This window comes from Scleropages formosus, chromosome 15 (assembly GCF_900964775.1).
Source record: "Scleropages formosus chromosome 15, fSclFor1.1, whole genome shotgun sequence".
NCBI classification, from domain to species: domain Eukaryota; kingdom Metazoa; phylum Chordata; class Actinopteri; order Osteoglossiformes; family Osteoglossidae; genus Scleropages; species Scleropages formosus.
The window spans coordinates 12135052-12149009 of NC_041820.1; the positions used below are offsets into that span (position 1 = coordinate 12135052).

The 13958-nt window shown below is 41.2% G+C and overlaps 1 protein-coding gene across 1 annotated transcript in view; it reads left to right on the forward strand.

The window, feature by feature from the left end:
* The window catches only part of slc24a4a (solute carrier family 24 member 4a), a 38207-nt gene that overhangs the window by 10137 nt on the left and 14112 nt on the right, over positions 1-13958 (forward strand). Inside the window, exon 2 of the mRNA XM_018754385.2 lies at positions 2168-2275. Coding sequence (XP_018609901.2) covers positions 2168-2275 — 108 coding nt within the window. The remainder of the gene's footprint in view (positions 1-2167; positions 2276-13958) is intronic.

Sequence of the window (13958 nt, forward strand, 5' to 3'; positions counted from 1 at the left end):
GTCCGTGATTTTGAGATAAAGAAGATTGTCTAACGTCAGGAATTTGTCATAAAGGCTACACAGTGATCTTGTGAACTTTGTCTCATTAATATCAAAAACATCCATGGGAAAATTATCAAATTGTTTCCATCCGATTAATGAATTATTGCATAGATAAAGAAGGTGTGTGTAAAAATAGCATCTGAACATTGTTAAAACTGTATATGTGGGAGTGAAGGAACTAGATGGGGAAATGTCCTCTCTGTGCATATTGCAGAGATATTAAGAACACCACTCGATTTCCATATTTTTCTCACTGCAGCAGTATATACTCAGTCCTTTAAATGACTCGTCCACATCATGAATATCATACCGCTGCTTGCATTCTGAACAGATATATCTGAGTTCATTAATGATGTTTAAATAACAAGAGGCTTAAAGGATTATTTTGGGAAAATATCATGTAAAAAAGGCCAAATCTGGTATATCTGAAGAGCACCTATTAGAGTTAAGTGAGCTCTGCCAGCCGTTGATAGCACTTTGTTGTTTAATCGTGGGAACACGTTGTTCGTAGTACATTTCGTTCTTCTGTATGCTGTCAGGCAAGTAGAAATTAAACACACATTTGATTTTTATATTTTAAAACATGTTGGGCTGTGGCAGAATATGATTAATGTTATGAACCAAGTTTAGAAAATACTTGAGTTTGGTGTTTTGAAGAGACATTCAAATATAATATGCTTTTAATGCTCACATCTAGGCAGCAAATGCATTAATCATGGACTCTAACCTCCTTGCATTCAACCATTTTCTTCTAGTTGGATATATCATCTACACATTACTGTTCAACTGAGAATTTATTCTTCCTTTCTTGCAATCTTTCAATAACAGCATCCCAAACATCTGAGAACATAAACATCTTTATGTTATCTATCATGATGCCATGTAGCTCCAGTTTTCCTGTTCCAAATTTTGGTATTATTATTCAGCTGTACTGTATGGAGGTTACTGCATAGTTATCATACTGCAGTAACCTAGTTTTATGCCTAATGAAATCCATTTTTCCTGCAGATATTTTTTTTAGGAAATTATTTTGTGTAACTTTCATTTCATACAAGACTACGTTTTGCATTCCTCTATTCCTGTATAGACAGCATAGCAGTATTTTGCAGTGTCCTATGTGATTATTAGTATATCCATTTCTTGAATAAGTAATCTACAAAAACAATAATACATCTGCAGCAACGAGCTAAGGCCCCACGGTGAGAGTACGCTGGAGATCGAGGGCCGCCTCTCTAGCAAAGGGGCAGGTGGGCCAGGTGACAGCTCAGGAAAAGACGGATCGAGGGCTCCTTTACCTGTGTCTGGACCTCCTGGGGACAAAAGCCGGCAGCGTTGACTGATGAGCTGTGATTACACAGCCAGGGGGTTGGGGGGGAGATGCTCATTTTCAGGGTGCTGGGATTTTTTCTTTGTAGAATCCTTCAAGTTGCTGTTCTGTCTCGGTTTATCTTGCACCCTGTGCACACAAGCAAACTTGGGGTTTGTTTGTACTTTCATCACTGTTTAATGCTCAGTATTGACAGAGTCAGTTATATTTTTGACTATGACAAATTGAGGCAGTTGCACATTCTGTTGGTGCAATACCCTGCAATCCGTTATTATGGCTTTTATTAGATGTAGTTCAAGTTTCACTCAGTGGTGTGATGGTGGCATTGCTGCAACTAGTGCTTGAGCAGTATTTAAGAGTAGTACTTTTTCATATTGATTGAACTCAGCATTTGGGTCTGTTTCAAAATATTTACATTTGCTTTAGCTGCGCAATCATTTCTTTTTTTTTTTTTTTTTTGCATATGCTTTGGCTTCGCTGGTGCTGTTGTATGCCTCATGGGGTCAGCGGGTACAGTCACAGTGAAAAGTCCTGTTTTGCAGTCACAGTGTGCAGTTACGGTGTGCTGGCAGTGTGCAGTCCAAGTGTGTAGTCATGATGTAGGTTCACAGTGTAATACGGTTTGATAATTGCATGTAGTCCCATTACGAGCCTATGGTGTGCAGTCCAAGTGTGAGGCCATGGGGTAATCACAGTGTGCGGCCTCAGGGTGTGCTCGCGGTGTGCACTGCCAGTGTTTCCTGGTTTCCCGTGTAAAAACTGAAATGCACAGTAACACTCAGTCTCCTCACTCTGCAGGTCACGGACTGGTTATGGAGGAAGGCGCTCAGAGGCACTTTGGCCGGAGGTTAATGGCCACGGCGGGGGACAACGACACAGTCGAAGAGAAGAACTGCACAGAGCCAGGTAGGCTGGGTCCAGTTCCACCATGGGGTCATCTTAGGGGCCAGAAAGCGAGTGGGGGAGGTGAGAGTGGGATGGATGGAGCCTCTACATGGGTGGCCACACAAATTCATGGCCTGACCTCAAACAGCAGTTTTAGGGAAAACACAGTTGACACCTTAAAAACTGAAGGGGTAAACACATGTCAGGTCAGGTGAGGTCAGCAGGGTACGAGTTCATATCATAAACACCTACCTGTATAAATACATAAACTGCATAAGTTGTTATCTGTGTAAGTTTTCCTTCCCTTTCGTTTTTGGCAGGAAAAGAGAGTTTTTATAAAGGTCCGTTATTTCACTTGCTACCTAGTAAGGTTTGCACCCGTGTTGTTTGTTGCTGTTGCTTTTTGGTGTGCGTTTTTAGTATAAATTAACAGTGTTTGCTTACAGTTGATCGCCACCTTCACAACGATCCAGTGAAAGCTGTTGGCGAGACCTTCTCTGTGTTAATCCATTACTGGGCAGATTCTGCCTTTCAACGATTACGTTATATGATTACAGCTGCATCGAGGATAATGTCCTGCTGGTGTTTAGGCTTTTTCCTTGTTTACTGTTTGTTGGCTCTGAAGTACATAGAATTTTAGTTTATATTTCACTCTGTCAATGCCATGCAGGTGCTGACCCTGTATACATCCTGCACCTGCTAATTGATGTAATGCTACTAATGGCAAGTTACAAATTCGCACCTTTGGTCACCGATGCACAACTCAATTCTAACATGAGAAGATAATGGGAGAATTATTTTTAGATCATTTCTTTAGCCTTGAAAGTCTAATATTTCCTTATTTCAAAGGCAAAGCATGTGTTTTTTCCCTGTGTGACTCTTATTTTTAAGATAAAACAGTCTAAAAATTAAAGTAGCACTGATTTCAGTTTTCTCCTGTTGAATAATGAGCCGTTTTTGAGAAATCAAAGGAAAATAGCTCTTGGACACGGATCCTAATAGCACAGGCTGGTCAAGAATCAGCCGAGGGCTTTTTCTGTCATGCTGCTTTCATCCTGAGTCCGGTAGGACGAGCCTTAACCTCTAAACATATGGTGGGATGTGTCCATCTCACTGAACAGCTGAGGAAGAGCTCGAGGTCAAGTGGAGGTCACTTTTCTCGAAGGCCGAGCAATATTTCCCACAACTCAGTGCATTTTAACCAAGCACTGACCAAAGAGCGAGCAATGCCGTGACACACAGCAAGCGCCGCTTTGGCAGTGTGCTGTCCGAAGGGTGGGAGAAACTCAACTGACTGTGGCTCCAAGGTGCCATTATTTAAGTGCCTTCACCTCATAATTGAGGTGAAAACCAATCAACTGCTGTCGAAACTGCAGAAATTCCAATTATTTGTCTACACATGGATTCATAACCAAATAGATAAGCACATTTTTTTTTCGAGAGCCTTTTCTTATTTCGAGAACTGGCTTTTAAGAACCGTTAAAATACAGCTGTCAGCATGCAGCACATTTGTCAATATAATTGACGTTGCACAAGAAGCTTGATTCTGAAAACTCGTCTCAAAAGTTATAATTCTCAACTGTCTTCCTGACCATAGTGTTAACTCATTCCAGTTTTGAGTGTATGCTTGCGTTCCACTTGACTCAACATTAACTCTTAATTAATAAGCTTTGTTCTGTTTTCCAGAGAAGCTGGTCTCATTCTGTGTGGACTCTGCTACGTAAACAGACATTTTCATCATTTATTATGCCTTTAACGGAGAGCATTTTATACTGCCTTCACACTTTAACGCAGAAATAGGCATGTTTTATATTATTTAATGTTAGTATTGTGTGTTAATAATGCGGTGTATATTGATAAGGTCAATGTGGTGGTGCAGTGGGTAGCACAGGTGCCTCACTTCGCCTGGGCTGTCTGAGGTACGTTCCATCCCAAATCGGCCTGTTATAGTCTGGCACCGTACCCAAGGGTATCCTGATTTGTACCCTGCCCTTAGAGAACAGGACCGATAAAGTGCAATCCTATTTATTGTTCTCGGGATTTAAGTTTTTCTACCTTTTAACATTTATTCACTTAGTTGACACTTTTCTTCTGACAATGTTAAGTGCCTTACTGTTATTTACCCATTAGTACACCGTTTTTTATTTTTACTGGAGCAATTCAGGGTAAGTAACTTGCACAGGGTTACTACAGCAGGAGGTGGGATTCAAACCTCCAGCTTAACTTTTGGATCCAAAGGCAGCAGCACTGTCCACTACTCTACCAGCTGTCCCTGTTTTATTTCCAGTACTCTGGCGTCTCTAAATCACTTTTAAGAATTATTTCTGTAATGCTTTTATATGTGCTATGGAAATAAGTATATAGTTTCCGTCATAAGGCATCCGCTTTAAACGAAGGAAATTCAATGCAAGAGGTTACCTGCTTTCTCATCCATACTGTCATATATCATCAAATCAGATTATGTATATATGAGGGAAAATGGCCCTGAGGTGGTGTAAGATTACCTTAAAGCTTTAGGCAGTGCCAGATCACAAGATCAAGTTCTGGAAATCTTGTTCCTAATCTCTGGGGATTGTTCCTTTTTTAAATTGTACCACCCACATGCCCAGGGTTACTACATTTAAACTGCAGCATATTTAGAAGGAAAAAAATGGTCTTTGGAAATCCTGCCTTGTTTTTACCAGTGTGGCTTAATAAGTCATAAGGTTCAATCCTCTTGGTGACGGATAACTCCCTGTCTGGGGTTACTGTTCTCTCCTGGGTCCAGCACCTTCACAGCACATCTGAGGCTGGAGTCCCCGTTGCTATGGAAATGTCCCCCTACTCTTAGTCCCTAATTTGTTGCAAGACACAATGTTGTGGAAAGGTCATCCCAATACTTGGGGACATACATAAAACAACACATTTATTAGGTTGCGCTAATGGCCCATGTGCTGCCTTCTTGTCCAAATAGTTCGATTCCTAATCGTTGTTATTACCCTTGACTGAAAAGGCTGAACTGACATGTTTATTTTTCAAACAAAAAAGCTATACCACAATGACAACAGTAATCATTTAAAATATAGTGCGGGACAGTTCATTAGAATGATCCCAGAAAGGGTCGAAACAACACAACAAAAGCAAAGACAACATGGTAGATATGTAGTAGTTCAAATTTTGTTAGAAACTCAGTTATTTTCAATATGAGAAGCTTGCAGAAGGTTCGAATATTAGAACAAAACTGATACACCCAAAATGAGGTGGGTGGTGTTACGTTATCGCGTTCATGTCCCAGTGCTCCGCATAAAGGGTAATACTTCCCTTCTCTTTTTAAGATCCCCGTTATTTAAAAAAGGGGCCATTATATAAAAATTGCCCTGAGAAATGCTTATATCATAGAATTTATTCTGCAAATTGTCTTTTTTGTTGAGGTTTTAGAGTTTAGTTATATCTCTTGTTTGATAACTGCTTTGTGTAACCAGACCAACTGAATGTGATGGTTCACAGAGATTCAACGTGTACCTCTTTTGGTTTTGCTGAGCCAATGCGTACACCTATTGTTTAGACCCCTCGTGGATTGTGGACCCACTCTCGTCATGCCTGACGCACGCATGAAATGAAAATGAATTTGAATTTTCAAATAAAAACAGTCTGGTCTGACCTTCGTACTGCATGTCTACGGCAATTGCTGGGTGATCCATCCTTTCAGCAGAACTGATCATTAATTAGGTGCCAGTTTTTAATTCAGTATTGATCTCATTTCCCAGGCGAAATTTTTTGTTGACATTCTTTGTGAAAGGGATGTTTGCACTGACAAAATAAGTGTTGAAATTATGTAATCTGAAGAAAGAGGAAGTTTTTTCACATTTAACATACATTTATTCACATATGGGAGCCAGAATTTTTTGTACTGCAGTAAAGTTCAACTGTAATACCATTAATTGAACAAAAATAGCTTTTGTTGGTGTGGTCTCACATTCTTGTTTATCATTTATTTCTTGAACACAACTATGGAGGTTGGCTAAGAGTATTTGATTATCAAGTAATAAACATCTAAGAGTCCCATTTTAAAAGAAAAAAACACTTCATACATGACTGGTTTGGAAAACTAGGGCTAGAAATGACTTTTCCATCTGAAATAGATATGATGTTATCTTGACAGCGGTCTCTGTGTTTCCGGGGAGGATTGTGTTAATATTTGATGCTTTATGTAGCTGTTCCAGTAACAGAGGATTCCATGCATAATGTAAGGTCTGGTCCTGAAGTGCTGCGAGATCAGAATGCCTCCCCCCAATCTGGAGTCTGCCGTGAGTCAAACGGCAAGCAACTGGGCCTCAGGAGGAGCAGGCGCTTCTCCGTTCGCAGCTTTACCTGTTTGTTTGTATCCGATTTACACCTGAAATGTGAGGTTGACTTAGGTGAAGCAATTAGGTGAAACTGATGCAGAGTACCTTGAGAGGCAGACCACTGACTTAGGACTTTACTTTGCTGGAACTGTAATCCCTTTGAAAGCAGAAGTCACTTCTGCACAGTCATGGTGTAACCATTTTAGAAATGTGAGCACTTGGTTTCCGTACGCGAACCATTTCCGCAACACCATTGAAAGGAAGTGTCTTGAAATCATGACCCTGGCGGTGACTGTGCTGCAAAAGCACCGTGGCTTGGAAATCATGCAGTGAAGTATATTTTACAATGAATCAATTAATCAATTCAGTATATTTCATAACGTGACGAAAATAAAGGAATTTCCCTGCTGAAAGCATCCATTTAATCCATAATTTTTAATATTTAAAGTTTTTTTTTTTTTTTCCCCCCAAACACCATGTAGGACTCCACCACAAGAAATAAAGTCCAGGCATTGTACTGGGGCAGAATGGAATATTATCTGTGTATGCATGGGAATTCTCACAATTTACAAGGATTTAGAATAGGTTAGTTTTCTTAGGAGGGGCTGCGGGGGTGCAGCGGGTTTGCCTTGCTCCTGCTCTCTGGTGGGTCTGGGGTTCAAGTCCCACTTGGGGTGCCTTGTGATGGATTGACGTCCTGTCCTGGGTGTGTCCCCTCCCCCTCCAGCCTTTCGCCCTCTGTTGCCGGGTTAGGCTCCAGCTCCCTGCAACCCCGCATGGGATAAGTGGTTTCAGACTCTGTGTGTGTGGTTGCCTTAGAGAGCATGAGGTATGTAACGATGAAGGCCAATGTATGTAATCATTTACACTTGTTTACCACTCTTAAAAACTGTGGTGGGGGTATGTGAGGATAAAGGCAAATGTGCAGTACGTAATCATTTAGACGTGTTTACATACACACAGATTATGTTATTGATTTGCAAATGTACGCAAGAATTTATAGTATAATTAATAATTTTTATAGATTGTTTAAGTGAACCATGAAGAACACATCTAAGCATTGCATACATTATGTAATCTTAGTCATTACTTTTTACAAAACATTATCCTTGAAAAATGTTGTTTCACTTTAAATTCCCCTTTAAATGCATAAAAGAGGAGAAAATTGAAAAACTTGGCTTATCTTTAGTGTTCTGACATGACAAAAGTGGGACATATGGCAGTGAAACACAATAAGATGTTACAACTGGCCCTCTGTAAGCAATCTCTCTGCCTACTATATTTTCTGTTTTTAAATCAGGTTCTGTGGGTTGAGTCAGTTAGATCAGCTTTTTAGAAGAGCAAATCTCTACAGGATTAAAATAAGTCAGGACAATATAATGTAGCATAAAAGCAGGTCTTTGCTCAACATTTTGCAACAGAGAAGTGAAGGGCTTCTTCATACACACACAAGTGGTGGTTGAGGGGGGAAGTGCTTAAGTAGAAGAAGTAGAAGCAGAGACACTATTTATAGAGCTCCCTTTTCATAGTTTTTTTCATTCAAGTGATAACCACTAATAACCCTTTGTCCAGTTCAGGTTCATGGTGGTCTGCAGCTTATCCCAGAGCGTAGATCATGAGGCAGGGTACACCCTGGACAGGATGCCAGCCCATCACAGGACCTTTTTAAAAACTTCTAAAACTTCATTTTATTGTTTTAATTCCAGGGTTGCATACCATAGCTAGCCTAGTATGGACTGTAGAAGTCAGCAAAAAATTCTTAGTTTACATCTTATTGCAGAGGAGCGTTGATGTGGTGTGTGTACGTCACCCAGACGTGGTAGTTGTACCATTTTCGGGAGTCAGTGGAAGGGAAAGGTCAATGCAAATAGTTCTACCCTCAAAAAAGTGGAGTAACACTGAGATGCACGGTGCACTGGATGTGTGTGGCTGGGAGTGTGCACGTGTGCGTGCACGTGCCTGTGTCTGCGGTGGAGAATTGCACACGTAGCACGTGGCCAGATGTGGAGAGAATTGCACGGACAGGCAAAAACGAGGTTCCGGAGAGTGCGGGGAGTGCACTGCAGAGCATATTGTGGATCCCCATATCGCATCATTTCAGACTTGCGTTCCAGTGGCAGCAGGATAAGCGACACACAAATGGGCCTCAGGTCTCTCGCCCGTGTCAGATCCTCTGTAGAGCTGAGTGTTGCTGTGGACTGCAAGCGTTGTATTTTTAACAAAGCAAAAAAGAAAAAACATTTAGCTTTTGGTTGAAAAATTTCCAGAAATAAGATGTGGAATCAATCGCGTTGGCCTTCATTCCACTGCTTATTTGTAAGATATAAAAACATAAATGCATTATATTTTTAAATGTAAAGTGGGGGAGGAAATATTATGTTTTGCAAAACAGAACTTAAATATTTCTGTGAACTTACACTAAATGATCACAATAATATAAAAATAAAAACATGTGAAAATTACACAGATTACATAGGACAGCATCAGCACTGAGTTTTAATTTTATACAGCCAGCTTCCAGCTGTTGCTTATATAGACACAACACGTGGAAGAACTTTTCAGATAAAGGCCCTTCGATTTTCACAAGGTGAACAATGGATGCAGGAAGGTATCAGCGTAATGTGCATCGAAAGAGCAGCCTTTTCTGGGCAAATATTAACGGTACAAGCTGGGAGAGGAGTGATGCGGGGTGTAGATCACCAAGACAACACAGCATCTGGCAACAGCTGGAGATCTCTCCGGCGGCCTGGCGTCATCAAGATGCAATATCTCAAAAGCTATCATAACATCAGCTGAGAATCCGACACTCAGGGCAGAGCTGCGGGAAGAGAAGATACTTTTGAGGGAGGAATATGGAAAGAAGTCGCAAACAGATTTGGTAAACTCTCTCAGCGACAGTTGTGACAGACTGTGTTATATGAGATTAGCAGAGATGCTTGTCATGCCTGCGTTTCATGTGGAATTTGTTAAGCTAATATCACCGTTGCTTCTGTGAGGATGTACTCTTCACCCTAGGATCAATGTCGGGCTTATGAAAGACTCGAGAAAGCATCCCCATTGTGTCATTGTTGCCAAAGGGGGAAGATCATATATTTTTAAAAATATTCTCACACCAAAAGAGTTTACAACACTTTGGAGAAGGTGTGGAATTTGGAGGCTTTGTGTATGTTTTGTGGGCTCTTTTACATGATAATGTGACTCAGAGAAAGGTTCCCAACGTGCAAAGAATTGTCTCACTCTTTTTCTGTATCTCTTCAAATGCCACTTTAAAATTGCTCAGTTAAAAAAAAAACAAATCCTTCACTTTTACTATGAATTAATTATGTGGTTATGTTGTGGGAAAAAGACATTAGTGTTGTGTACAATAGAATAGAACATGGGCATATTTACTAATAACCTTTATGCACAGTATAAGCACATAAGAAACTCACAGAGGGACGTCTTGCTTCAGATTATGAGCCGGTGTCAAACCAAGGTCATACCAGCACCGTCAAGACTCCATCACCTCCGTCATTTGCACTGTCCTGCAATTCCCAGTTGAAAAGTAAAATTAATCTCAGTGCTCTCATTAAAGAGACAGTGACAGCCCATAGCCTCTGCTACTATTTTTAAATATGCAAGGGAACGATTGATTATAACCTGAGTCATCACCTGCTGTAGATCTCCATCCAATCCATTGTTCATGCTCTTGATGCTCTTCTTGGGCAGTAAGACATTGATAAATATTGATTTAAAAAAGAAATCTCTTCTCTTCTGTTGTTTCAGCCCTTTCTAGTGGATCATCCTTTGAGTGTTTTGTCCAACTGCTCTCACACCTCTGTTCACCATGAGTATAAAAGTATACATAAAGTCGCAAAGGATCCTTTGCAGTACTGTTGATACGTGTGATGGGAAAATAATGGGAACCTTTAAAAAGTGAAATAATGGGAATCATTATGCAACCCGCAGCGATTCTGGAAATGTTGCTGTTTGCAACAAGAAGTAGGAGGGAAACAGTACTCAGTTACACGGCTGAGTAATGGTCACGCTTCTTTTCTTCGTTCACAAGCTTTATTTTGCTGTTGAGTTTTTGAAATGGGGGGAGCAATGAAGGATCATTTGACACATAATTGAAAACAGCTCTTAGTATTCATGCTCAGGCAGCCTCTTTGGAAAACACACACACAGGCTGAAACCATCTGTCCCAAGCAGGGTCGCACCAAACCGGAGCCTAACCCGGCAACACAAGGCACAAGGGGTAGGGGACACACCCAGGATGGGGCACCAGTTCATCGTAAGACACCCCAAGCAGGACTTGAACCCCAGTCCCACCAGAGAGCAAGTCCAGGCCAAGCCCGCTGTGCCACCGCACCCCCTCTGCTTGGCAAACATCTAGCACAAATCTGATTGTCTACTGCTGACTGTTATTTATCCATAGACAGAAATAGAGTTTTTCTACAGGTACTTCTTCGAATCGTACAGTGCCCCTCGCGTACTAATGCATGCCGTGTGGTGTGTGTGCAAACACGCATCCTGCACTCCCCATAAATTGGGCGCTTTGGTCGTAGATAGATGACTGTTTGTGCTGAACTGAGGTGTGTGCCTTTTGGTCAGGTTTCTACTTTTTTATCGCACTCAGGTTGAAACGTGGATCCCACAGCACCACCACATTGCCCTCAGGAGGACCTGCTGGGTCATATGGCACAATTAGGCTTGTCTCATGATTGGGCCCCAGGGCAAACAGACATTGGATGCTTTTGTATCTGTTTTGAGCTCTTCGGTAAATTATGGACATCCATTCTGTGGACAAAGACTGTTTTTCACCATGTTTATGACTCTATTAGACATGCCCTTTCCTGTTCCTTTAATTTTGATGTTTATCGTACTTGAAGTTTTTACTGACAGTGTTATTTTTAGCCCTTGTCACAAGAAGGGCATGCAAAAATATCTACTGATACATTTTATTTTTGGCCCTCATGGGCCGGAAATACAGAAGAGAGCAGGAAACAGAGCAGACCGAGACTCTGTGCTATTGAGGGCTGAAAACAATGATTCCGTTTAGTTTCAGGTGAAAATTGTACTATTTCTTGTTCACTTTTTTATATGAATTAGCTCTTCTCCTGTTGGTGTATACTTTCTGCTGCCTGTCTTTTGTCTTTTAAAGGCAAATTAAATGGGTGTTAAAAGTCAAACTCTTTCTGTCTACTGCCACACATGCGCTAACCCATCTTATTTATGCAATTAGCTGACAATTTTCTCTAAAGCTAGTTTCAGTGTTAGGTTTGTAGCTATGCACAAATTTAAATGGCCAATTAATTTCTGCTGGAGTAACTGAGAGTGAATACCTTCGTCTGGGTTACTGCATCTCTTACCGTTACGCTGCTTGCTGCCCCATCACAACATCATAAAGAGTTACACTTTATTTAAGCAATGCTTTGTATTCCTTGTTAACATTGTCATAAAGATGTGACAGGTCAGCTGCTCTGAGACCTCATGACGTGTTACAGATCACAACATAACATGTTGCCACATTCTCACATTTTGCATAAAATATTACATCATATTTTGTAACAGGTTATGACAGCTGCTGGAGATATTGCAGCGTGCCGTGACATACTTGGGAAAAATGGTATGATAGTACTGTTCTAGAAAAGTTGAACTGTATCGTCACTGTGTTAGGAATCTGCTTTCAGAGAGAGTGGTCCCTAAATACAGCGGAATTTTTTTCATGAAAAAGTGATGAGGAGGTATCTGCCTGGCCACTTCATTAACATGTTCATTTGGCCTCTTGTAGAACTGTGCAATATACCTTTTTTTTTCTCGTTGTCATTTGTCTCATATAAATTTGTGACCAGTTTTGAAAAGGCCTCCATGTGCCCTCTGTGTGGGGTGAACTGTGTGCTTTGAATGCTGGGAAAGGGCCACAGGGTGCCTGAAGTTGGGGAATGTGCAGAGGGCACATGGAAGACCTCCAACATCTTAGCGAGAGAATTTGCTGTTCCTTATAATTACTCTAGGGATTTAAAGAGTGTGTGTGTGTGTGTGTGTGTGTGTGTGTGTGTGTGTGTGTGTGTGTGTGTGTGTGTGTGTGTGTGTGAGAGAAAAGGGTTCTGAAAGATGAGCCAAAGCACTGGCAGCCAGCTCTTGTGTAAGCAGTCCAGTGAGTCGTCCAAAGGGATGAACATGGACGTTATTTTTAGGTGTGAGCCCAGCCTCAGTCAATGTGGACCTTTTTTTAAAGTCCTGCAAAGAAAAACAGCAAACAAATTGAGCATCGCCGTGGCCCCCTGGGAGAAATGGCTCCATAACGCTGTACGGAGCTGCTCTCAATGTGCCCAATTGTTGATATCAAAGGGATATTTTCTTCACTGGATGAAGCTGTTCTTTAAAGGGACAATATAATTTCACAAATACTCATTAGCAAAAGAATTTTGCCTGGTTGTAAATTAACATCTTATTTCATCAGAATTTTAATAGTAACGCATTTCCTTAATTTCCTTAAATGTATCTAAAATGGGATGCGGTGGCGCAGTGGGTTGGACCGGGTCCTGCTCTTCAGTGGGTCTACGGTTCGAGTCCCGCTTGGGGTGCCTTGTGACAGACTGGCGTCCCGTCCTGGGTGTGTCCCCTCCCCCTCCGGCCTTACGCCCTGTGTTGCTGGGTAGGCTCCAGTTCCCTGTGACCCCGTATGGGACAAGCGGTTCTGAAAGTGTGTGTGTGTGTGTGTATCCAAAATAGAAAGTGTATTGTTGAAGGTGCACACTATAAAAATGTTTAATATAACATGCTGTTATTTATTAATTTATCTGATGCATTTCTCCAAAGCAGCCCAAAATGTTAGGCTTCTGTACTAAACTATTTACTATGATTTATTTATTTATACAGGTGGTTAATTTTTACTGGAGTAGTTCAGGGTAGGAACCTCGACCAAGGGTTCTACAGCAAGAGGTGGGATATGAACCTGCGACCTTCAAGTGGAAGGCTGCAATTCTAGCCAACAGATTTACGTTTGACAAGTAGCTGTACTTGATCGATGAAATAACATGAGTGTGTGTGTGTGTGTGTGTGTGTGTGTGTGTGTGTGTGTGTGTGTGTGTTAGAACTGGCAACTGAACTGTCAGCCCAAATCTGGTGAAATGTGGAAGAGCCTGCACAATACATTTTTCACATTTTTCTGCAAACAGTTTTGACTTCAGACTTCAATATATATCTACACTGTGTGGTACAGACAATGACAATGACGTTTGGTGCATTTATCGCAAAAGTTGGACTGAGAGAGAGCACAAAAGTCACCTTGACCCAGTTGGTGTATTAATCTATATTGATGCTATTCTTGGCCAAAGCTTGGGAGATGTCATTTAATCAAGCTGTAATGGGCTGGTTCAGCTTGCCTGAGACTG